Source organism: Lolium rigidum, chromosome 6 (genome assembly GCF_022539505.1).
Source record: "Lolium rigidum isolate FL_2022 chromosome 6, APGP_CSIRO_Lrig_0.1, whole genome shotgun sequence".
NCBI lineage: Eukaryota > Viridiplantae > Streptophyta > Magnoliopsida > Poales > Poaceae > Lolium > Lolium rigidum.
This window is the reverse complement of record NC_061513.1, coordinates 345903353-345928812: the sequence shown is the minus strand read 5'-3', so window position 1 is coordinate 345928812 and position 25460 is coordinate 345903353. Positions and strand designations below refer to the sequence as shown.

The 25460-nt window shown below is 46.0% G+C and overlaps 1 protein-coding gene across 1 annotated transcript; it reads left to right on the top strand.

The window, feature by feature from the left end:
• LOC124664917 (probable RNA-dependent RNA polymerase 3) lies at nt 1–24896 on the top strand. Its single transcript, XM_047202334.1, has 19 exons — nt 1–316; nt 967–1822; nt 2081–2210; nt 2571–2654; nt 3107–3278; nt 3837–4053; nt 4428–4515; nt 4590–4706; nt 4967–5032; nt 5150–5221; nt 5659–5765; nt 6537–6685; nt 6854–7076; nt 7997–8222; nt 8900–9045; nt 17429–17588; nt 18052–18190; nt 24325–24491; nt 24574–24896. The coding sequence occupies exons 1-19, from the start codon at nt 1–3 to the stop codon at nt 24823–24825; spliced, it is 3687 nt and encodes a 1228-aa protein (XP_047058290.1). The 3' UTR covers nt 24826–24896.
• The last annotated feature ends 564 nt before the right edge of the window (nt 24897–25460 follow it).

Below are 25460 nucleotides of genomic sequence, written 5' to 3'. Positions count from 1 at the left end.
ATGAGCTACCTAAGCCCGACCCAGACGCGCGCGGCGGCGGCGGCCCCGTCCCTCGCGGCGGCCGTGGGCGCGGAGCTCGCCCGGCTCGAGGGGCGGCTGGGGCAATGGGCCGACCCGGACGCGCGCCAGCGGCTCGCCGGGCTCGGCGAGACGGCGGCGGCGCGGGTGCTGCGGACGATCGGCGAGTCCCGCACGCCCGTCAAGACGCTCTCCGGCTACATCAGGCACTTGGCGGACAAGGAGGCCATGGAGCGCAATGCGAGGGGCATCCCTCCCGCCGAGAGCGCCGCCTGCAGCTCCGGCCCTTCACACGGAGGTGAGAAAAGGCATTGCTTTTTCTTTTCTTTTCTTTTGGGGGTGATCTTGGGTCCGTTGCTCACTTGGTTGATTGATTGTGCGCGTGTGACTTGATTAAGCACTACTCCTAGAGTGTACGATGCAGTTAGTCGTTCGTTGCATTTGTGTGGTTCCAAAATGGTTCATTTTCGTGGCTGCGCGTGTTCATACTCAAGGATGCTGACACCATTTTGTGACCAAATGGAAATTTTGATCGAGTGCCACGGTTGGATCATCGGTTCCTGTTCTCTTTTGGAATTCCTCCCAAGTTCCAGGCTAACCGGACAGGACTGATGCACAGATAGGTGGTGCTTTCTTGTTTTGTCCGGATGGATATGCTTGCTGCGCCTGGCAGCAGACATTGTTCAAATGGCGACGCTCTTTCCTTGCCATTCGTTTTCTTCTGAATTTAGTGGAGGCCCGCTTCAGATTTCTTGAGTGGTGTTTCCATGATTCCTCCCTTCGCAGCCAAGACTGACTTGGTCTGCATGCTGTTGATTTGGAATATCTTCTCTATATTCCAAATTGTGAGCTCTGAGGTGTTACTAGTCATTGGATTTACCCTGCTTATCTTACCTTTTGCTGGACCAATGTTCCTTGGACTAATCATGGAAATCTTTGGTTTTGCAGATGAATCTGTGTCTGGGCCACTTTACTATAGCGATGATCAATATGATGTTCAAAGCCCTTACAGAGAGGAAATAACTTTGGGTATCTCAAACCATGCTGGGGTTGCCAACCAGCCAAGGCCTATCGGCTCGCAAGCTAATGAGGGTTCTGGCAGAGAAATTGCTCATGTGGTTCCAAACCTGTCTGCAATGGCAGCTCAGACCCCATCTGGTTGGGTGTCGTTACGAAATCAGAATGAGACTCAGATTAATAGTCCTATCCGATCAATGGCTGCATTGACTGCTATCACGTCGCCGGTTCAAGCACTGCCCTGTATGGAAGGTGATATCCCATCCGCAATGACACCTGCTATGATGCCGGTTCCAACTCTGCCCAGTACAGCAGGTCAGAACAAATTGGGAAAGACACCTGCTATGATGCCGGTTCCAACCCTGCCATGGATGGCAGGTGAGGACCCAGAAGCTTGGATCCGGCTCCTGAAACAGGACTATTCTCATTACCCTGCGATGACTCCTCTGGTGTGGAACCAGATACCTGTGCAGATTAATAGTCCTTCCCGATCAATGGCTCCTAGTGTTATGATACAGGAAGGCACCCCAACCACGACAGCAAACAATATTCATACACCTCCAAGAAGTGTGTCCACACCAATCCATGTGCGGGATATTTCAGGACAAGTTCAGGGAATTGGTGTTCCCTCTGGAAGCCCACACAGCCCAGCATGGGCAGGGATGTCAAGTCCTACATTCTATTGTTCTACATCAAATGCATCGAGGGAGAAAGCAAGTCCTCAAATGGAAGCACTGGATGGAATGGAGTTCAGGAAGATATTTATGATCTTTGCGTACCTTTCTGGGTGAGTTTATTCCCTGTTTACATTTTCGAGTAAAGAACAAAGACAATAGCGCTTTGCAAGTACATGGTTTTTGGAGTAAACAAAATCAAAACACTTTCAATTCACTTTCATTTGTACACATTTATGGATGCATTTTTCAGACTATCCCTATTTTCTGAAACACATGTGGCAGATGTTCCCAGTAAAAATTAACCTTTCAGGAAAAACTGTATTGTCTACGTGATGCTCTTTCTAATACATCTTGTATTTAATTTACAGGAGGAGGATAGAAGATGAACTATCTGTCGACTATATTAGATCCTTGCAGAGACTTCCCATGGATCATTTCGAGTCACGAATCTGGAACAAGTTTGGTTGCAAGTATATGGATGTTTCAGACAGAACAAAGGTTCATATCAGTACTCTTGTTTCCCTTAATTTTATGATAGGTCTCTTAAGAATGGTCAAAGATGATGCTCTCCTATCATAGTAGCACATGGTATATCAGTTTAACTGTAAACAGAGCTAGATATAATTTGTGGATGTGTATCACGGGTTTTTCTGAACCTTGTCCGCTATGGAAACCATGTCTCCACTTGTATTTCTCACACTCCTTAAATAGCTAATCTAGATTCAGTGAGTACTGATACCAGTATTAATGTCTCCCAGTGAGAATATCGTACTGACATATATTTGTATTTCCCTCTATAATAAATGATAACATGAGACTGATGGAGTTGTCCTCCCTTTCTCAACTTGATGCTCGTAGAACCTCGATTCAGACTCAGGTACAGCAAGAGTCTACCATTGTAATGTTGAGATAAGAGGGGATTATGCGGTCAAAGTTTTCAAGGTCTGTGATGCTTTTATTTTTCTTCTGTCATTTTTATTACATGTATTGTTTCGTTTTTTCCACAGTGTCCTGCTAATTGATGTACGCACACCTTCCAGTCATGATTATTCCTGGTGATTGCTTTCGACTGCTTGCCTACCTACTTTCACATATAGGTGTATACCACCCATGTATGCTGTCAAAGCACTAACAAAGTGTAGGTATATGTTTATGACCATTTGATTACAATTGCGTAATTGGGAAAATCATGCACAAGATGTTAGTTGAAGTATGTGATCTCAATTGCATAACATGGCACATCATGCACAACATGTTAGTAGAAGTACAAATATTAGAAAAGTGCAACATTAATTAGTTGGTTAAAGGACCAAATTGATGACTGTTCCGTACAGTGATGAAATTCTCTTGGAAGAAGTTCATCCTACATGTTAACCTTATGTTACTGGAGGCAGGGACCATACGTGGAGACTAGAAGGACTCATCTGGCAAAAGTTATTGGTGATGATAACGTCCTTGTAGTGAAGATCATAGGGGAATCTTCAAAAGACAAGACTGATTTTGCACCTTACCATAAGGTCGCTGAAGATGGTATTTTTCTGGGTTTGCGTCGATACCAATTTTTCCGTAAGTTTTCATTATCTTATAGTACTCAGCAAATATCTGCATACTTAGTGTCATACTGTGGAGATGATTTTTACATTTCGTGGCAAGATTTAATAAGTGTATTAGTCCATTCTACATTTCTGCATTTCATGGTAATGTACTTATAGATTGCTTGGAGTTGTATGAGATGAATCAAGATTTATTTGTTTGCATGGCATTGGATGAGCAGATCCAGGAAAATAAGCGATAGTGTTTGTTTCGTTGATTACAATGGAATATTATGTATATCATTACATTCATTTTGACTTTTAATGGATATTACCGACTTGATTTATTGAACCATGGATAGTCATAATGATACATGATTATCACTTATTTTTTTCATATTGCCACTGAATTCAACAACAAATCAGTAATCATTACCAGGAGAGCCTAATCAACTTAAATTTCAGCTGTAAGTATTAATAATGGGTAGTTATTAGAAGTTGCGTCAAGGTTCCGTATGTTTCATCGCAGTTAACATGGTTGTGGTAGGCTGGACGATCGTCTTTAACTCATGTCTGGGCGTCTATTTTTTAGTTTACAAAGATGGAGGAAAAGAAGAGAAAATTAAAGAAGATAGAAGATTTGGGGGTCATGAGAAATGCACTTCAGCTGTGAGGTGCTACTTTGTTCGGACCGAGTCAGGATGGAAGATGGATGAACCTTATATACTCTCTGGCAAAACAATCAGTCAGGCCCGCAAACTTTTCATGCATGTGCATACCGCTCCCACCTTGGCGAAATATATGGCCAGGTATTTTCTGCTAAATTTGTCGCATAGTACCAGTTAATTGATGTGATATGGGTGCCTTTTCTAGTTTCTGGGCTATGTTAATGCTAATGTATGGTTGTTGCTACCATAATGAGAGTACTTTAGAAAAAAAAAAGCAAAAAGAGGTGTATTTCAGAAGGCTCAAATTTTATTGAGATATGCTTGTCTAACTACCTAGGTTTTCTATTTCCTGATTCTTTCAGTTGCGGCTTTTGAACTATTAAACCCTCTAAACAGAAAAAGGAACTGATTATTGATGCTATTTCCTTCTCCATGGTTGCTGATGTAGTCTCTCTTTTCTCTCTCTCTCTGTGTGTGTGTGTTTTCAATTTGTGTTCTTTAATTCGATGTGACAGGTTTGCGTTAATACTATCCAAAACTATCACATTGGAGGCTGATTTATCAGTGGTTCATGTTATACAGCTTGATGATAAACCTTGCAGCGTAATTCTCTCGCTCTACTCCGTTATCTGCTATTGCTTCTAGAATTTAGAATTGATCTTAATGCAATACTTTAGGATGAATATGGGAACATTGTTGTTCAAGATGACGAGCCTTTAATTCATACTGATGGAACTGGCCTTATCTCGGAAGATTTAGCTATGAAATGCTCCACAAGTATCTCCGAGAGCAAGGTTTGTGTACTTACCCGTACTTACACCCTGATAAAAAGTTAAGTGGAATTTAGTTACGAACTTATTGTAGATATTTATACTTCACTAGACAAATCTGGGTTCTCCTGATGTATGATACGACCTCCCTATTACATTTCCTCTATAATTTCCCTGTCCTGGAATATCATGCTCTTCAGATTACTGCAAGAATAGCTAACGTCAGTATTTTATTCCAACACTTCTAGCTTAATCTTTTTATTCTTTCATTATGTCTTGTTCAGGATATTGTATCCTGTGACGAAACACCTATGGTGTCTTCACGTGCGAAGAGGCGTCGGTCTATCGCGGTATTGCCACTGAATCTGTATTGTATTAACTATGTGTCGCAGTGTTCTTATTTATATTCTGAATGTGTTACCAATTAACTAAAAGATTAATTTTTCTGATCTGTTCGTTTTTTCCAGCCTCTTCTTACGCAGTTCCGTATGTTTTATAAAGGAGCAGCTGTTAAGGGAACTGCCTTAGTTGACAGAAGGGTACGCATTGAGAGTTAGTCTTTAAGATATTATGCCACTTAAAATTCTTAAAACATATTCTTGTTATTGGTTGTCTCTTGGTAGTTCTTTTTACGCAAGTGGCAGTTGTGGCTTCATAACTTTTGAGCATCTATACATCTGCATTTTCCTTCTACAGTGATAGAAAGTTATGGGCATGACAATACAGTTTATCTATATATGAACTCGAGTATACTTCCAAGCAGAGCAATGGAGCAGTTATTTGTTTTTCAGTTCGGATAGACAGATTAGAAAGCTATTTCCCTTCTGCAATCTCATCATATTACCAAGATCAGTTGACTACTAGTTTGGTTCATGTTGATATCCTTAACATTGTGGATATCGGCATGCGTCTTACTATCTTATCTTGCCCAAACCTTTGAGCATTCTTTGTAAGAATATCTTATTTTCTGTTGCAGCTTCCTTCTGGAACTATTCTTATACGTCCATCAATGATAAAGATAAAATCTGATCCAGAATTGTGTGGTGTACAGACCGTCAACTCTTTGGAAATAGTTACAACAAGGTACACCAAGAAACTCTGAGTTGTGTTGTTGGGGTGCTAAGTACTTAGTTGTTTACAGATGCGAATATTTGGGATTTTATGTCTATACATGACTATTGTTGCAATGCTCCTCGATGTATTTCTTTATGCCTCAGAGGTGGCATTACAAATTACACATGGTAATCAAGTGAAATTATTTGGTACAACTCACTGGGATTTTGTATGGCTATTTCACTTGTTTCATATCTTCTCTAAAAGTCTGTCATGGACTGAAGTTTAGTGTCTCGTTCATACCAGCAGTACGAAAACAACCATTAAAATTGTATGCTGCGGTACCAGGAAAAATCTTTCAGTTTTAAGAAAAAAAATCAGAACCCACAGAGATCTCCTAAGTTTCACATCTCAGGAAAAAACCCGAAGTCTTTGAATTGTATTTGATCCCTTTTAAAGGAGAATAGATACATGTTGGGATTTTGAGGACAATATATTATACTACATATGTCCATAAATAGATGTCTTAGCATTGTCTAAATCTAGATGTATCTAGACACTACTTGGATTTGTCTAAATCTGGATGTATCTAGACACTACTTGGATTTGTCGACAAATCCAAGTAGTGTTTAGGTGCATCCAGATTTAGACAAATCCAAGACATCTATTTATGACTGAGGGACTAAAATAGATGCTTCTTGTTTTGTTCCGCATTTAATTTAATATTTTACCAAGAATTCCTTCTTGTTTAATTTTTTTTTTCTTTTGGTTCACTAGTAATATCCTTGTTTCTTTCATCAGCAATCAACCCAAGAGGACATTAACATCAAAATACTTGATTGCACTACTTTACTATGGAGGGGTGAAGGCAGAGTACTTTATAGAGCTTCTACACGATGCAATTGAAGGGGCTGAGAATGCTCGTTATGGTTACGGTGATGCACTTAAACGTAAGCTTTAAATACGGTGGTTGCATATTCTTAATGCACTGAATTTTGTACAAATTGGCACCATATTGTGCTTCTTTCTGTTCTTATCTTATTTAAGTTCCGACAGTCTGCCATTTATTCTCACCTGTTTGCATTTGATACATACGTTTGTTCATCTGGTTCTTACAGTTGCATTTATCTATGCTGACATGGAAGACTCCATGTCGGCACGAATGCTTCTTTCCGGGGTCCCACTAGAAGATGCATATTTGCAATCTAGACTGGCTACCATGTCTCAGCTGGAAAGGAAAGGAATCAAGGAAGGCAAACTACCGATTAATGATTGCTTTTATTTGATGGGTACAACAGATCCTACAGGAAAACTCAGACCCAATGAAGTTTGTGTGATACTGTAAGTGGCAGAAAATACTCTTCACGTCTGCATCCCTTTGAATTCTGTTTTGTCAATGTTTCAATGATCCCTAATTTATTGGTCACTTTTAGGAACTTCTGAAGATACTTCTGCTTTATTTGTAATTAAGGTTTAATAAGAATCTCAGTTAGGCAGTCCTGGAATAGTCTTGCATGCCCTCAAATTTTATGCAGTACCAGCTTTTTCGTTCATACAATTCAAAGCTCTTGTTGGTTGACATCATATGTTAACACACATGTGCGCTCGATGGCAAGCATGCGTCTCCACTATGTGAGGATCTCGCTCCACATTTTTTCCAGCATGTATAGTGTATTCACGTTGAAGCGTGTGCTAACACATGCTGATGAAGTATTTTTAATCGCAATCCTAGAACTGTGGGCTATTATTTTCTCTCAGTGACCTGAATGTGCTAAGAGTTGCTAACTGATAATATGCCTTCGGCGACTTCGTTGTATGAGAAGAATGGTAATCAGATCATAAGTATATGTGTATTTGGGGCTTTATGCTGTAGTCTGGAGGGGGTACTGTAACTGCATTATTCTTTTCAGTTGGTCAGATTTGGACTAACCTGACATCATATCACTATATAAGGGAGGTTTGAGAGATTTGATTTGTGTGACTATTTGTAAATAGAAATTTTTGCAAGGGATATTATGGATTCCAAAGGGTTTTCGATCTTGCAGGAGAATTTTCAAACTTACAATTATAAGTAGGCCATAACCTCCTATAAAACATCCACTATGCTGCAGTCATTAAATACTGGATCATTGTTGATGCTTGAAATAAGTTTTTTTTTCTTCTGAGAAAACGCAAAAAGTCTTTGCGTTTTGTTTCATTGGATAGGTAGAAGAGTCATTACAGGCCTGCTGTTTATTAAATACTTTATCTGCTTTAAACAGTGACAGAGGACAATATTCTGGAAAAGTGCTTGTCTATAAACATCCTGGGTTGCACTTTGGGGATATACATGTATTGACATCAAGATATATTAAGGATATAGACGAGGCAGTGGGGCATTCAAGATATGCTATACTTTTCCCTACATCTGGGCCACGATCTTTGGCCGATGAGATGGCCAATAGTGACTATGATGGGGACATGTATTGGGTCTCGATAAATGCACAGGTCAGTTGTTTGCTGGTCGACGCTATACTTGACTTCTCTATGAGAAATATTGCTATGGATAGCCCATTTGAAGCCTCAAGAACCAAAGTGTGACAAGTGGCCCTTTTTGCGAGAAAAAAGATCTTTAGGAACTTAAAGTGAACCTGTAGAAACTTCTGAAGATATTTCTGTTTCATTGATAATTTTACACTGTTATCTTCTTCAGTTTTGAAGAAATTTACTCATTCATGTTCTAGCACTAAAACTGTCCATTGCTTGTTCTAGTCATGCCTGACAATTTCTGCAGTACACTATATAGGGCGTATTTTGACTGTCCAATTTTGAACTTGGATTTTTTTTTTTGTAAAATGTTATGTTAATGCTTTAAAAGTCACAATCATGAGAAAGTTTTTTCTAAATATATCCAATAGTATGTATTTTGTGTAACGCAATGCACATATTCTGTTTTGAACAAAACATACTATTTGATTATTGTTGGTCAATGCACGAGTTTGAACAGTCAAAATATGCCCTACATTAAACTGAGAGTGGCCATTATAGCTTCATCATGTCAAGTGCATCTTTATGTAGCAATGCAGCATAAATATATAGTGGTTTCGATGTCATAGCAATATCACTTTATGTTGTCTTTTAACCTCTCAAAGAATAGTCACTCGCTACAAATGTGGTATTTTCAGTTATTACAGCAGTTCAAGCCTTCTAACCCATGGATTCAAAAAATTAAACCAAAGAAAGCCTGCCAAATGTGTCCTCAGGTTTTTAATGAGTCGCTACTCGAGAGGAATCTATTTCATGATTTCTTGAAAGCAAGATTTGCCCGCAGGTATTCATATGAAGTTGTATTTTTTTTTTCTGATTTATGCTAATAATGATCATGAACCTCTGTTTTCCAAACAGTTAAGCTTATTATCCGTCACTAGGAAACATTATACTGAAAATGAATTTTACAGCATGAATCTCATATATTAGACAACAAATTTAGTTTTAGGGCCTTATTATACTGAGTGAGTGACCATAATCGATAGCATGTATCTGACCAGCTTGTCTTTTGCGTTTTATTTCATTGGAAAGATAGAGTTTGTTACAATCCTCCTAGGAGGCAAGGTACATGTTTTTGAATTACATCAGTGTACCTCCCATGTCGTCGGCAGCACAACCCTCAGGCCCTTCGCTCCAGCTCTTGCCTAGAGCGCTGCTTCATCGAAGATGGCTGTCACCAGATCACGAACCGAGGGCCAGGCTCTGTCGAAGATGCAAGAGTTGGTGTGCTTCTAGATTAGCCATGGCGTCAACAGAGTGATGGAGTCCAGGTCACAATGAATGAGCCGTGGCGGAGCTCTTCACGAAGTTGACCTGCAGCCCTGATGCGTGGCCGAACAGCTGCAGGATCTCGCTCACGGCCACGATGTCATCCATTGTGGGTAAGCAGAACATGACCACATTGTCGGCGTAAAGCAAGAACTCCAGGACGGTGCGCCATGGGCACTGGACGAGGCGCCCCAGGGCATCGACACCAAGGACGTAGAGCTGGGTGACAATGGGTCACCCTGCCTAAGTCCGCGCCGGTGCCAAATTGGGGGCCTGGCTCTGTTGATCAGAACCCGCGTACTAGCCGATGACAGCAGAATCGCCAACCGCTCCAGGAAGCGATCTCCGAACCCATATTGACGTAGCGCTTCAAAAAGGAAGGGCCACGAGATGGAATCGAACACTAGCGTTAGATCAAGCTTGAGTAGGACACGTGGAACTCCTAGTTGATGTAGCAGGCGGGTGGACTGCTTGACCAGGATGAAGTTGTCGTGCCGCTGATGAACGAGTTTTGGTTGGCACTCGCAAGTTCATCAAGGCGCGGCGCCAGGCGCCGCAGGCAACGCCTTAGCCGTCAAGGCGCCCGCCCTCCGCCTTGGAAAATCGACCGCTTTAGGCGCATAGGCATCCAAAGTGCCCGTCTAGGCGTCGCTTAGGAGTCAGAGTGCCCCCTAACCGCTCTAAGACGCCTTAATGCCTTTAAAACCATGGCGACAACATCTTCGCGAAAAGCTTCGCCACCAGGTGGATGAAACTGATGAGCCTATAGTCACCTAGAGCACTCGCGTCGGCTCGCTTGGGGAGTAGTGTCATCAAGGCTTGGTTGAGGCGGTGAAAGCCCCGGCCGTGGAGATCATACAGGTGCTGGAAGACGTCCACGAAGTTTTGCTTGACGGTGTTTCAACACTCGAGAAGGAACTCGGCGCTGAACCCATCAGGGCCCGACACCTTGAGGGCGAGCATTCGTCACGGCGTTCCAGATTTCATCGGCAGAGAAGGGAGCCTCTAGAGCATCCAAGCCATCGGCAGGCTCGATCAGCTGGGTAAAGTCCAGCGAACAGTCGTGGCCGATGTCCGTGCCGAGCAAGCCTCGGCAATGTCCGCGTGGTTGGTAAGCGTTTGCCCCTCGACACTGATGTCGTGGATCCTTTCCTTCTGCATGCGGTAGGTGCACCACCGGTCAAAGGCCGTATTGGTGTCGTCATCATGGAGGCAGGCGATCCACGCGCACTGGCAGGCAATGGTGCAATCAAGTGATGCCAGCCCCAAGTAGGCGCTCTTGAGCTCATCCTGAGGTTTGACAAGGCACAGGAAGACATGGACCTGGCCAGCTTCCTACCGCAGGGTTACAGGGCCGTCACAGTAACAGACTAACAGTGATGAGAAAGAGATAACAGCATCTCCACCGGCGCCCCCCAAATAGTCGCCGGCAGGGGCGCTGGCACCGTCGTATGGGGGACGCCGGCGCATCATCCTCCATTTGTGGGAGCTTCTCCCACACCTGCGCGCCCCATACGACGGCCCCAATAGATGATTTGAATTTGAAAATTCAAATAAAAGCATAGAAATTCGAATAAGTTTACGAATTTAAAGTTTGAGCCAACACACGGCCACCAAATTCAAATAGGTTTTCAAATATGAAGTTTGGGCCAACATACGGCCACCAATTCACCGTCTCCGGCGCAAAAAAACGGCTTCCAAGCCAGCTGATCAGATGAACGAGGTCACGGGCGGCTCAACCTCGACGACTTCCACATCGGCGGCGAGCCCCGGCGACAGCTCCATCGCTGCAACAGGATCCACGGTCGCCGGGGGAGGCATGAACGTGGACGGTGCCGGCGGAGAGATGAACGTGGAGGGTGCCGGGGGAGACGCCAACGCAGCTCGCGCCGCCATCACCTCTTGGCCGATGCGCTCGCGGTACATCTCGTGCCACGCCCGCGCCAACGGGTCCATCTTCTCCATGTCGGCCATCAAGATCTTGGATTCTTGAGACATCTTGGCCAACGATAGCTGCGTCGCTTCGTTGGTGGCCTTCATGGCGGCGATGTGGCCACCGCTGCCGCTTTCGCTGCGTCGATGGTGTCAGTAATGTTCTCATTAACCTTGAACTTGTATGACACCGACCGGACACACTTCATCACGTTCTGGACAAATTGCTCACATAAGCCCAACTTCACCATAACCTGCTCCAGGAAGGACCACTCCACGCGGTCATAAGCTTTACTCATGTCGAGTTTGATAGCCATGAAGCCCTGCTTACCATACCTCTTTCTCTTCATAAAGTGTGACATCTCGTAGGCCAAAATGGTGTTATCCGAGATGAGGCGGCCAGGCACAAACGCACTTTGATTGGGAGAAATAATATCATCCAGGATGAGCTTCAGCCGGTTGGCCAGGACTTTGGAGACGAGCTTGTAAACGACATTGCATAGGCTAATTGGGCGTAAGTCTTTTAAACTTTCTGGATTCTTCACCTTCGGGATGAGCACAACAACAGTTTCATTCCACCCCTCTGGTATCTCGCCGCCTCGCAACACATTCAGAACCTCTTCCACCAGTCTCACCAACCGTGCCCCAAAACCGTTTGTAAAAAATAGCAGGCATACCATCAGCACCTGGAGCCTTGAGATCGCCAATACTATCCAACGTCTCCTTCACCTCCTCCTTTGAGAACTCAGCTGCCAGGGCCTCATTCATTTGAGGAGAGACCCTGGCCTGAATATTTTCCAACATCTGGTTTGCATTGATACCTGCCACGGGGGTAAAGAAGTTAAAGAAATAATTAGTAACGAGGGTCTGCAAGCCCTCCTCCCCGGTAACCACCTCCCCATCGCCACCCTTCAGCCTCTTTATTGTATTTTGGTTTTTCCTTTCAGTTGCAAAAGAGTGGAAGTAGGAGGTGTTGTGATCCCCTTTCTCGAGCCAGTTAGCATGGGCCCTCTGCTTCCACGACATCTCCCACTAGTGCTCGAGTCTTTCCAGCTTGAAACGTACCCTCTGCTCTTTGGAAGCATTCTTGGCAGTGATATCACCCCTTCTGCACTCCTCGAGTTCCACCTTAAGGTTTTTTATACGATTCTGGAGGTCGCCCAGAACATCCCTGCTCCAAGAATGTAGCTCTTTTGAGACGGTCTTCAGCTTACCCATGATATTCACCTCTCCTCTCGCGGCAGCTAGACCCCAAGCATTCATCACCATCGTCTCACACTCCTCTTCCATCAAGCATCTCGCCTCAAACCTCTTATTCACGCCACCGTTCCCAGTCCAGACTGGTTTGTTTGAGCGCACCACACACCACCACAAGCCTATGGTCAGAGTGCTCCGGGTCGCCATTTTTAACCTTAAAGTCCGTGAAGTGAAGACGCCAGGCAGGCGAGGCGACTGCCCGGTCCAGGCGCTCGCGAATATAGTCTTCAGCACGGCCCTTGTTATTGCGCCAGGTGAACATATCCCCTTCGAAACCTAGATCTTGCAGATCACAGAACTCCAGAGTGTCACGGAAATTATCCATGTGGGATTGGGGTTTAACAACACCACCTTGTTTCTCAAAGCTATAGATGCAAGTGGTCCGGTTCGAGTTGGCCCTGTTACTGGACCGCTGGACCTTTTGGAAATTTCGCGGGTCAAGGTTCTGCCCGCACCTCCTCTTGCAGGATAGCGGGTAATCCTAGGTTCGACCCTCCCGCTGTATTATGTGTCTGCTAGATAATTTTGCAGATTTTAAGAGCAGCTGAAGAGGCCGCCGGTCACTACAGAGAAAAATGAAATGCTACCAGTACGTGATGTTGACAGGAGAGATAAAGAAGCCCAGGGGAAGATTTAAGATTCGATTGGAAACTACAATTACAGTGCAAACTGAAGCGGGGATCATGAATGTCATTGCATAGGCGAATCTAAATCAAAAAGAGAGAAGAGAGGGTGAGGATCGCAGAGGTCAAATAAAGAATACAAAACAGTACAATCACCGACTAGCTTTGTGCGCTTCCAGCTGCAAGCGCCTCCCGCGCGTCGCGGCGTTCCGGTGGCCGGCGTCTTACCCTGTTCTAGCGGCAGGGACGACATGGAAACGAGCGGGGAAAGCAGGAGCAGAGGGTGGAGAAGCCGCCGGTGGAAGAGGAGATGCTGGGAAAGAGGACAACTGGGAGGCGAGGCTCTACTCCGACGAGCTTTAGGCGCTCACGGCTGCAAGCGCTTCCCGGCGGGCGGCGGCGGCCGCCGGCTTGCTCGGTTCCTGTGGCAGCGTATTCTTTACGAGGAGGTGCGGTTCGACCCTGGGGTCCAACGGGTATTACCCTGGGTGAACCTAAAAAATTACGGGCCGCACCGTTTCCCTATTGGTGCCAAAAGAGAGGTGCGGTCCAGCGGGCCGAACCGGACCACCTGAATCTTGACTCAAAGCTTTACAGGATCTCGTTGAAATCCCCCACACACATCCAGGGGAGATTGGATTGGTGGTGGAGGGTACGCATCAGTCGCCATGTCTCCTTTCTCATCTCCTGGCGAGGCTGGCCGTAGATGCCGGTCAGCCTCCACTTGAAACGATCCTCACCAACCACATCCACATCAATATGCATACGACCCTTCCACCTTAAGCTCACATCAACACCCCGCCTCCAAAACAAAGCCAAACCCCCACTCCTTCCCTCACACTTGACCACAAGCATGTGAGGCATACCCAACAACCAACGAAACTTCTCCATTCCCTTCTCATCCATTTTGGTCTCAGACAAGAAGAGAATATCCGGGGCCTCCTTCTTCTGGTGAGCCAGAAGACCTCTAACTGCCGGCCTATTCCCCAATCCCAGGCAGTTATAAGCGCTGATCTTCATTAGGCATTGCGGAGCTGTATCGGCAGCCCTGCCTCAAATTGTTTGTCAGACGCACCATCAACTCCTTCCGTCTCATAGGCATTCTTACCTCTCTTTAGCTCTCTTTCCTCTAGCTTCCCTGTGTCCACAGGTCCCCTCTTTCCTCCAGTCACTGGATTAACCAGCCAGTCACAGCTTTGTCTTTGTGCAACCTCTTGAAAGTTTTTTCATACCGTGGCGTAGCTGCACCATCCTCAGACTGTTTTTTTTTTATTCCTTCCTTGGACACTAGAGGCTTCTTGATTGGCATAGGCTCAACGTTCACACCTCCTTTGGCTAGCGGCAGGTGCTGGCACACCGGCTGGGGCAGCACGCCCCCCTCCAATTTCCTCAGGCACGGCCAGCTCAGGTTCCATGCCCCCTAACCCCTGGCTTCCACCAACGCTACTAGGGCCAATCACCACCATATCAAAATCCAGCATACATGGGGTCCCAACAGGGAGCTGAGTTGCAGGCTTTTTCAGCGGACTGGAAGCATCATCCTCCACCTCTTTGTTCTTCTTGCCACCCTCAGTTGAGGTCCCCCCTTTGACAATCTCACACAGGTCTTTTTTCCATGAGCCCTTATCGCTCCTTGACTAGGAACCCCCACTACCTTGATTTGAACTTCTGCCAAAGCCGCCTCTACTATCTCCCCACCTTTGTCCATCATGTTCATTCCTTCGTTTTTGCAGATCCGCGATCTTCCATTTGCCATACTGTTGTTTCTCTCCCTTCCCCAGCACTATATTTCAGCATTTGTCCTCATGACCAACGATACCACATGTGAAGCAGAATTCAGGAAGAAATTCATATTCAAAATTGCACCATCTCACCTTCTTGCCTCCATCAACTTGCACGAGGATCCCCCTTCTCAACGGTTCTGCCACCTGGAGTCTCACTTTGATGTGCAAGAACTTGCCCACCGCTGTGTCGTCTTCTCCCACCTCCGCCTCCACAAATTCTCCCACTTCATTGCCGATAGCTTCCGCTGTCTCCTGGCTCATTCTCCCCAGCGGCAACTTGAAAACACGAATCCAAATCGGGAAGCTTGCATAAGCATACTCGTCAAGGGATTTCTCTGGGATGAAATCCTCCACCACCAGCAACGAATTTCCCACCTTCCAAGGGCCATCCTCCACTGCATTTCTTCTCCCCGACGGTTGTAGGAACGTGAACATAAACACATTTTCCCTCATTTTTTTGCAGAGAGTACCTTTGAGTGGGCACCGGACTTTGCCCAACGAAGCTGTAATCCCCTCCGCGTAAGCCAGCTTCTCAGACAGCACTTTGCCCAGTGCATGCGCCTCACCAGATCCCGCCGCCTTCTCCCCCGGGCGCCCGATGCGAAGCCCCTTCTTCTCCGCCTTCGACGGGCACAGGCCCTTCAGCATGTCCTCCACCCTCTCCATGCCGCCTCCTCCGCCGCGGGCGCCGCGAGAGGCGCCATCGATCTAGGATTTGGTGGTGTACGATCCGGTGCCCTAGCACACAGGAAAGGCTGTGAGGTGGGGGTCGAGGAGTGGGAGCCTGGGAGGTGTGGCGGCACGCGCTGGTCAGGGGCGGAGCCAATCGAGCTGCGGGCGTGCCGGAGCCGGGAAACCAGGCGTGAGAGGCGGGATGTGTCAGGGTGTCTGAGCCTAACCACGGTCGCCTACACAGTCGCCAAAGACTAAACCAAACCGTCACCAACGGACGGACCAGAGCAGCTATTGGTCTCGAAAATTGGCTGGCGTCTTTTGGGGGGCGCCGGTGAAAGCCCATTTTCGCTCCCGGCCCCCAAATCGCTATCGGGGCCGCTATCAGGGCGCCGGTGGAGATGCTCTAAACAAGAATATCAAAGATTACAGTTACTATGCTCTCCCACATTATGCTCCTCTTATCTGGATCCGTAATTGAACTTCTTTACTTTCCTTGACTTTGACTTCACTTATTGTCTTACAGTTACTATGTAGGATTCTGCACTATGCTGGACTAACTGAACCTGAACACAACCCGAGCCCGAGTAATTCATGGTTTGGATATTCATCACTAAGTGCAACTAGCCTCCTAGCCTTTTCCTCTAATATGCTAAGCTCGACAAGTAAGCTCTACTCTTGTGGGCAAATAATGACCCCTTGGATGGAAGGAGAAAATACCAAAGCAATCGAGTTTGTATATGGAAATATGAAAAATTGAAATTTGGGAATACATCGTGCTCAACATAATAAGTTAGATAACAAAACATATATTTCACATAAGCATCACCAAACACATCAACAGGCTTCTAGAGTCTTGGTCTTCAGCCGCACTGCAACCTCATTTGTAGTTTCAATGAGACTTGATTTGCAGGAAATGTCTTACCAAATACTACCTCTGTACCGTTTTAATTGACGCCCGTACCTACCTGTTTGCTTCTCAAAATTGCACCACTCTGCGTCAATTAAAGAGGAACGGAGGGAGTAGATGAGGAGGAAGCCAAGTGCATATGACGCCATAATTTTTTCACTTGCACCCGCTGCTTGTGCATTTTGATAGGTGAAAAATGTTATTTAGCCATCTTTCAAGTGAATTAGTTCTTACATATCTTTCTACATTTAACTTGGGAAAATTTTCAAATCCATGTCATCAGTGTTGTTTCGTATGTTGTTATTATGTGACGGAAATGCATTGGATGTATCCCTTGCCCCTGGGTACACATTATGACGTTAGTTTCCTTCTATACATTTGATTGGTGTAAATTCTTAAGTGCTATTTCCAATAGCATACTCATAATGTAAAAAATGACTGGTTTTGGCACTAGATGATATGAAGAATTTGTATTTTGTTTAAATGGGAATGTTTCTCAAAAGTGTTGAATGCCCCTTTTATTAAAGCCTGTTGAGGTATTTGCATTGCTTCATTTGTTTCCCACCTTGTTAGTATTCCATCTAGAAAAATAAAGGTTTGGATTCTGTGTGATGTAATCATTATGTTCCGAATGTCTGATGTTGGTAGCAATCTCTATCAGTATAACAACTTTTTACTGCTGTATGATCTAAGAATTGTTCTGATTTTGTATACTTTCAGTTCTGTACTTAGCACTGCAGCGGATTGTTGGTTAGTATACATGGATCGACTCATAACAGATGATCTTGATGAAGGTGAAAGGGAAGTATTAGAGAAAAAGATGGAAACATTAGTAGATCTTTATTATTTGGCCCTGGATGCTGCAAAGACTGGGATGAAGGTTAATTCTGCTTTTCACTATACCCAGTTTGTAGTTTCAACTGCTTTTATGTAGAATCATGTGTACCCATTCTTCATGTTATTATTTATTTTAATATTTTGATTTTGAACCACTAAAGTTCCAGGTATCATCTGGTATTTGGTTAGAAGTCTAAAATAGGGAAACTAAATGATTATTCCCTTTTGTGATTAGGTGTATTGTTCCAAAACAGAAAGTGAATAGAAGAGATGTGCAGTTTCAACTTGGTTATTTGTTGGAAGCATATGCTATGTAATTAATAAGGTATCAAGTGGGATCCCATCTAAGTCCCACTGATAGTTCATTTTTGCCTTTCCTAGTGTAAATTTTCATGTAATTAATAAGGTAACATGGAATCAGTTTGAACTTTGCATAGCCAGAGTAAACACCTATTGTACTTGAACAGTTTAAGCTTCTTCTGACCATCTTTCTTCCCTCTGAACAGATCAATGTCCCTTCTGAGCTGATACCAAAAAGTTATCCACACTTCATGGATCGGAAGCAATGCTACCATTCCAACTCCATACTAGGCAGAATCTATGATGAAGCAGTGAAACTGCAATCTGAGAATGTTGGACCAATCGGTAAGTTACTTGGATTATCCCTTTCTCGTCGTCAACTTTTTTATTCAGTTTAGCTTCAGTAGTTAGTATGGGTATTGTTTTTGGATATTTCGTATTGTACTGAATGTTCATATGGACCTCTGGGTCGATGATAAATGTTAGAGATGTATAGTCTCCTTTCTTCTATATCCCCATTCTATAATGGGTTTCCTACACTTTGATACACGTGTACATGTATTGGCCTTTGGCCCCTGTAAATGATAGTTGCTCATTCCCAACATGGTTTCAGAGCTCCGACGGTCTTTCTGGCTGCTGCTACCCCTCTTTCCTTCCTCTCCAAAAATCAGCCGCTCACAAGCTTGATCCGGCCGCCCCTGCCACAAATCGGGCCGCCACTAGTGGGAATGATTTCATCTGTGCTCGATCTGGTTGCTCCTGGCTTGAATCGGGCCGAAATCGCGACGCCGGCCACCGCCCGTCGCGTCCAGCTGCTGCCCGGCTCCGCTGCTGTGAGCCAGCGCGCGAGACTGCGTCCGGACAAGTGAACAACTCGATCCGATCTGAGCATGTTGACCAAAAAAATAAACTGCAATGGCATCCTTTTCATCAGGCTATGTCAGTATTCTTCGTTGCCCGGAGATTTTCGATGGCACCAATTATGGTGAGTTTGTTGCCTTCATGCGCATCTATATGCACGACAGTCGCGAGGTCGCTGCTAAGGAGGCAGCCAAGGCTGACGAGGATGCTGCAGATGATGCTATGATCAATAGGTACATGACTATTATACTGCTCTTGGTGCCTATCGTGATGATCTAGCTGCTTAGAGCATCTCCAACAGGCGCGCCATATTTCGGTGTTCTATAAGTGGCTGCGCTTGCGTTGTAAAAGTATACCGCACGCTGCGACAAGATTTCCTCCACCGGACGCGCTAAAATACAGCGCGAGCGTGGCGCAAAAAATGATCCTCCGTCGGGCGCTCCAAAATACAGCGGGCGCACCGGCGGAAAACAACTTTGATACACTACTATGCATTCAACAAGATCAAATACTCACATAAATCATCAAACAAATGATCTACCATAGTTCAAATGGATACAAAGTGCAACACACACATCACATAGTTCAAGAACCACACACAACATGACGTAGTTCAACAACCACACACAACATATGGTTCAAATGGACACAAGGTGCAACACACAATTTGGATATCACAAATGCAAGATAGAATCTCACACTTCGGCATTTTCCAAGTCATCGCCATCTTTTGCTTCTTCTTCATCTGACACCTTAGCTTGAAGGAGGAAGAGTAGGATCCATAGAGGCCACGAATCCTCCCGGTGGTGCTCCCATGGCTCCATACACACCACTCACCGATGCTCCCATAGTCCCTCCGAAGACTCCTCCATAGCTTGGTCCTCCCATGTCGGCCATGCCTCCAAAGCCTCCCATACCGGCACCCGCGGCGGCTGACGGGCGTTTGACGCCGGCACCTTCCTCCTCGGTGGCGCCCGCGCCTTGCTGGGGGCCTACGAGGCGGCCAGCTGCGCGGTGGCGGCGCTTGTGTGCCGCGGCGAGACGAAGAGAGCTCGGGACGCGGTGTTGCTGGCGTCGGCGCCACCACTCGGGTTTGGCGCATGGGACGGTGGCACGACGGAGGCGGCGGCAGGTGGAATGGAGTAGGGAGGGGTCGGTGGGGTGCCGGAGGGCGCGTCCATCGACTGAATTGCGCCGGCGGCCGCGCGGAGATAGGGCAAAACGGCCCGCGCCCAAAAAAAATTGCAGCGCCGCGCCGCATACAACGCCTGCTGGAGGAACGATTTCGGGCTCCGGTGTTGCATATCGGCGGTTTATATAGCACGCGTCCTATATGGCGCGCTTGTTGGAGATGCTCTTACACTTAGTGGCGTGATGAGGATGCCAAGGATGCTGCGGTTCTCTCTTGAGTGTTCAGCCTCAGTTTGCTTTTGAGTTTATGGGCCTGATAGTCTCTCAGATATGGCCTCACCTTCGTCAGCGCTATCAACCCTCTAGTGATTCTTTCTATTTATCGGTGGTACGTTAGAAGCATGCTCTTCAGCAGGGTGACTTTACTGTTCATGAGTTCTACACACGGAGGTTTGCCATAGGGCGTCAACTTGACTCCCTTCGCAGTGTTGTTTGTGATACTTGTCCATGTTGCCGGACTGTGCGGTCTGATTTGAAGTTTCAGCGGATCTATGAGTTCGTGTCTGTTGGCTGCGTTAGAGTTTGAGCCTAGGCGTGCTGAGTTGTTTGCTTGGGGCCATGTTCCTATCTTAGAGGTGTTGTCTGAGCTCCGTTCTGAGGAGACTCGTCTACATGGTGTTGGTTTGCTTGACGTACCCATTGTGCTCGCTGATTGACCTCCCGCTGCACAAGTTCTCCCTCCTTATAGTGCTCTACCACACTTGCCCACACCAGCTGGTCGTGGAGGTCGTTCTTATCGAGGTGGCGGCCGCCCTTGTTCTCGTCTGTTCTGCGGCTAATGTCAGAAGCCGGGGCACCTAGAGTCTGCTTGTTTCAAGAAGCTGTTGGACTTGCGCCATGGTGCGCTCACCTCTGCTACTACGACTCGTGCCTCTTCCTCGCCTGATGACTTCACCAAGCAGGATATTCTGAGGCTTAAGCCCCTGCTTGCGTCCTCTTCGATGAGTACCGCTGGTTCTGTGACTATTGCTAGAGCGTCCACCGTCTACACAGCCAGGTACATCTTCGTGGGTTCGAGCTTTTCTCACATGTCTTCTTATTCTTCATCTCTCTCTTCTCTTCGATCTCTTTTTTTTCATGTGAATGCTCTCACTGCTGATGGCACTTCTCTTTCTGTTGCTGGTCGTGACAACCTTTCTACTCCTTCCTTCTCCGTTTGTGATATTTCTCTTGTTCCCCATCTTACCATTAATTTATTTTTTGTTGCTCAGCTTGCTGATTTTGGTAGGCGTGTCATTGTTCTGTTCAGAATAGTCGCATCGGGGCTCTGGTTGGGGCTGACCCTTGGTGCCGTGACTCCTGGGGTCTTTCGGAGCCCGACTAGCTTCGTGTTCCTTCTACTGCCACCACATCCGCCAATCGACACGATCTCGCTGCTTCCGCTACCTCCTCCTTTTATCACTGGCATCATCGGCTTGGTCTTTGTGTGGTTCTCATTTATTGTCCTTAGATCGACGAGGTCTTCTTGGGCCTGTCTCAGGAGATGTCTCGTTACCGTTGTCAGGGTTGTAGACTTGGTAAGTAGACTCAGTTACCTTATCCCACTAGCGAGTCAGTATCTGTGCGTCCTTTTGTATTGGTCCATTCTGATGTATGGGGTCTGGTTCCCTTTGCTCCGAAGAGGGCCTACCGCTACTATGTTATTTTTATTGATGATTTTTTTTCGCTACAGTTGGCATCTCGCAACAAGGTTCTCTATATATATAAGCGTTTTGCTTCCATGGTCCATACTCAGTATTTCAAACCTATTCGTGTGTTTCGAGCTGACTCTGCTGGTGAGTATATCTCCCTGGTGTTGCGTGGTTTTCTTGCTGAGCAGGGTACTCTTGCCCAGTTCTCTTGTCCTCAGAATGGCGTGGCTGAGCGCAAGCATGACCACCTTCTTGAGGCGGCTCGTGCGACGATGATCGTTGCCTCTCTTCCTCCTCACTTTTGGGACGTCGATCGTGGCATTCTCTCGAGCGTCTTTCCGGCTGTTCTCCTGATTACTCGACGTTTCGCCTTTTTGGTTGCATTTGCTATGTTCTTCTAGCGCCACGTGAACGCACCAAGCTGATTGCTCAGTCTGTTGAGTGTGTTTTTCTTGCATACAATGATGAGTATAACGATTAGCGGTGTTGGGATCCCGTTGGTCGTCGGATGCGCATTTCTTGGGATGTGACCTTCGATGAGTCCCGACCTTTCTATGTGCGTCCTTACACCTCGACCTTCTCTGTGGAGAACATCTCTTTTCTAATGTTTCCCGATTCACCTCCTTATGTGCCTCGGGTTACCACTCCTCCGAGTCCCCCCACTGCCGATCCTGCACCTTCTTCACCCACCAGCTCCTCTTCTCTCTCCTCACCACACTCTTCAGCTTCCTCTTCGATGTCTCCTTCCTCGCCTACGGTGATTCCTCCCTTCCCGTTTCACTACTCCCACCGTCCCATTGATGATGATGATGCTCCTCCTGACATGCCTTGCACTTCTGGTGTGTCGTCTTCTCCACCTGAGCCTCCTCATAACCTTCATGCTCGGCCTTGTCGCCCGCCTGATCGTTATTCTCCCACTCGCTATGGTCTTTCTGGTCTCCTTGAACCGACTTCTTATCGGGATATTGTTGCTCGTCCCGAATGGCAGCTAGCGATGGCTGAGGAGATTGCCACCCTGGAGCGCACTGGCACCTGGGATGTTGTAACCCCTCCTCCCTCTGTTCGTCCCATCACGTGCAAGTGGGTCAACAAGATCAAGACTTGCTTTGATTGTTGTCTTGAGCGCTACAAGGCTCTTCTTGTGGCTCGCGGCTTTCAGCTGGAGCAGGGCTGTGACTATGATGAGACCTTTGCTCAAGTGGATCACATGGCCACTGTTTGTACTCTTTTTGTTGTTGCCTCTGTTCGTGAGTAGTCTGTCTCTCAGCTTGATGTTCAGAATTTGTTTCTTAATAGCGAGCCACGTGAAGAGGTTTATATGCAGCCATCTCTCGGGCACACTATTCCGGTGGCATGGTATGTTGTCTTCGGCGCTCCCTCTATAGCCTTAAGCAAGCCCCGCACGCCTGGTTTGAGCACTTTGCCATTGTGGTGACTGCCGCTGGCTTCTCCCCTAGTGCACATGATCTCGCGCTATTTGTCCACACTTTTCTCATTGTGGGACACTACGTCTCCTCTATGTCGATGACATGATCATCACTGGTGACAACTTTGAGTACATTGCCTTTGACAAGGTCCGTCTTCGTGAGGATTTTCTCATGACTAAACTTGGCCCTCTTCGCTACTTGGGATTGTTGTTTCTTCTACCTCTGATGGCCTCTATATCTCCGAGAAGTATATCCAGGACCTTCTTACTTGTGCCGCTCTTGGAGATGAGCGCACTGTCGAGACTCCTATGGTACTCAATGTTCACCTTCGTGCCACTGATGGTGCTCCCCTATCTGATCCGACGCGTTATCGTCACTAAGTTGGGAGCTTTGTCTACCTCAATGTCACTCGTCCAGATATCTCCTATCCTATCCATATTTTGATTCAGTTCATGTCTACTCCCACCACTATCCACTACAGTCACCTCCTCCGTGTCCTACGATATCTTCGTGGCACAATCTCCCGTCGTCTATTCTTTCCTCGTTCCAGCTCCTCAATTCAAGGCCTACTCAGATGCTACCTTTCTTTGGTATGCTAATTAATGGTTATTTGAACCAATTTTTATAATTCTCTTTTTCGGGCTAGTGATCCATCGGATCGCCGATCCCTTTCTGCCTACTGCGTGTTTCGTGGTGGTTCCCTCGTTGCTTGGAAGACAAAAGAAACATGATGCTGTTTCCCATTCGAGTGCAATGGTCGAGCTGCGAGCGATGAATCTACTGGTTATTGGAGGATTTTGGTGTTTCCTTTGCTGCCCCTACTCCTCTTATACTACCGACGCTATCAGCATTGCGTGTGATCTGGTGAAGCATGAGCTCATCAAGCGCGTAAGTGTGGATGCCTCATTTGTGCTTGCCGCTGTGCAAGATCAGGTTATTGCTCTTCGGTATGTGTCTTCCAAGTTGAAGTTGGCAGATTTCTTCACGAAGGCCTCTCCAAATTCAGTATTGTTCATCCACCATGAGTTTGAGGTGGGGGTGGGGGTGGGGGGGGGGGTGTCGGGTGTCGGGTGTGTGTTAGAGATGTCCTCTTTTAGGGACACTCTTTTAAGGGGTTTCTTGCACTTTGACACACATGTACATGTATTGACCTTTAACCCCTTGTGAATGATAGTTGCTCATTCCCAATAGTAAACAACATGTAGCCTCACAATAGGCTGGAGTATTCCTAGAGTTAAGGTCATAACAATCCCATTTGGAATGGTTGGTCTTTGGGGGTGTAACATGAGCATATTTTCCATTCAAAATGTGACATAGTGGTGCCTAATAAAACTGCTTCTCTGTTTCTGCCTTTTGTTATTATAATCAGAAATATCGTTGGACCCGCGTTTTAATGAAAGGGGAACTTCAGAATGCAAGCCCTTCTGGACACGTCATTACAAGGATTACTTGAGAGAGAGTGGGCCACTCAGTGAAATACAGGATAAGGAAGAAGTGAACTTAAAGTTTAATGAACTCTACCACAAGTACAAGCATGTAAGTTCCCAATCTTCTACTGAATACAAAAGTATATCCCAGGCTCCTACCAACATTCTGAGATGGCATAATTGTTCTGCAGATTCTCTACCATGCTGCTGAATTTGAACAAACCCCAAGGGACCTGAAAGATGTGTTTGATGAGGCATGCGCGATTTATCAAATCGCCTACGAGAGCGCAGTGGCTGCTAAAAAACCCGGGAGATGCAGCTTCGTGTGGAAAGTCGCGGGCCGCGCGCTATGCCATTTCTACGCCCTCGAGACTGAGGACGACAAGGTGCTTGTCCCGCTGTCGATCGCTAAGGGTTTTCTGGTGAAGGGTCGCAAGAAGTAGCAGCAAGGTGCTGCGAATATAACTAGATGCTGTACAAAGTAGGTATCTACTGTAGCAGTATATCAGGGTGGATATTTCAAGCTGATGCGTTAACCTGTAGGCTGTATTTTATACGTGCTTCAAGCATCTACGAGTTGTGCTCTCGAGGTGCATGATGATGTGTCTAGGCACATTTACGTAATAGTAATGTAATGCTACCGTGAATCGCATGTGTAATAAGAGATGGCATCTCATATCCCTGTTCGTTGTTCAGAAACGTAACTTTAATGCAGTCCAGTGTATCCAGATACAGTGTGAGTTCTGGTTGCTCTTTTAGTTGATGTTTGGTTTAACAATCTCGTCACTTTTCAGGGGCGCCACCTCTCTATGCACTGAACCCTTACATCGCAAAAGATTACTTTTTTTTGTTTGGTCAGTTTCACTGCCAACCACACTGGACCAGAGTATAAAATGAACAGAAATAGTCAAGTCTTCAGAACTAACCAATTTTTTTTTGTATCGGCGTGAGACAAGCCTTGCCAGTTACCAATACCATGGTTATATTTCTATGTTACAGATCAACCTTAACAGTGCAGCGTTGCTCCAGGTTTCCCGACTTGCGCGCAGACACCATCTTTTGACAACGCACCGATCAG

Excerpts from the sequence above, each read along its gene's own strand:
- LOC124664917 (XM_047202334.1), top strand. The coding sequence starts at position 1 with ATGAGCTACCTAAGCCCGACCCAGACGCGCGCGGCGGCGGCGGCCCCG. Across the intron at positions 4,516-4,589 it reads TTGATGATAAACCTTGCAGC|GATGAATATGGGAACATTGT; the intron begins GTAATTCTCTCG and ends GCAATACTTTAG. Across the intron at positions 18,191-24,324 it reads TGAGAATGTTGGACCAATCG|AAATATCGTTGGACCCGCGT; the intron begins GTAAGTTACTTG and ends TATTATAATCAG.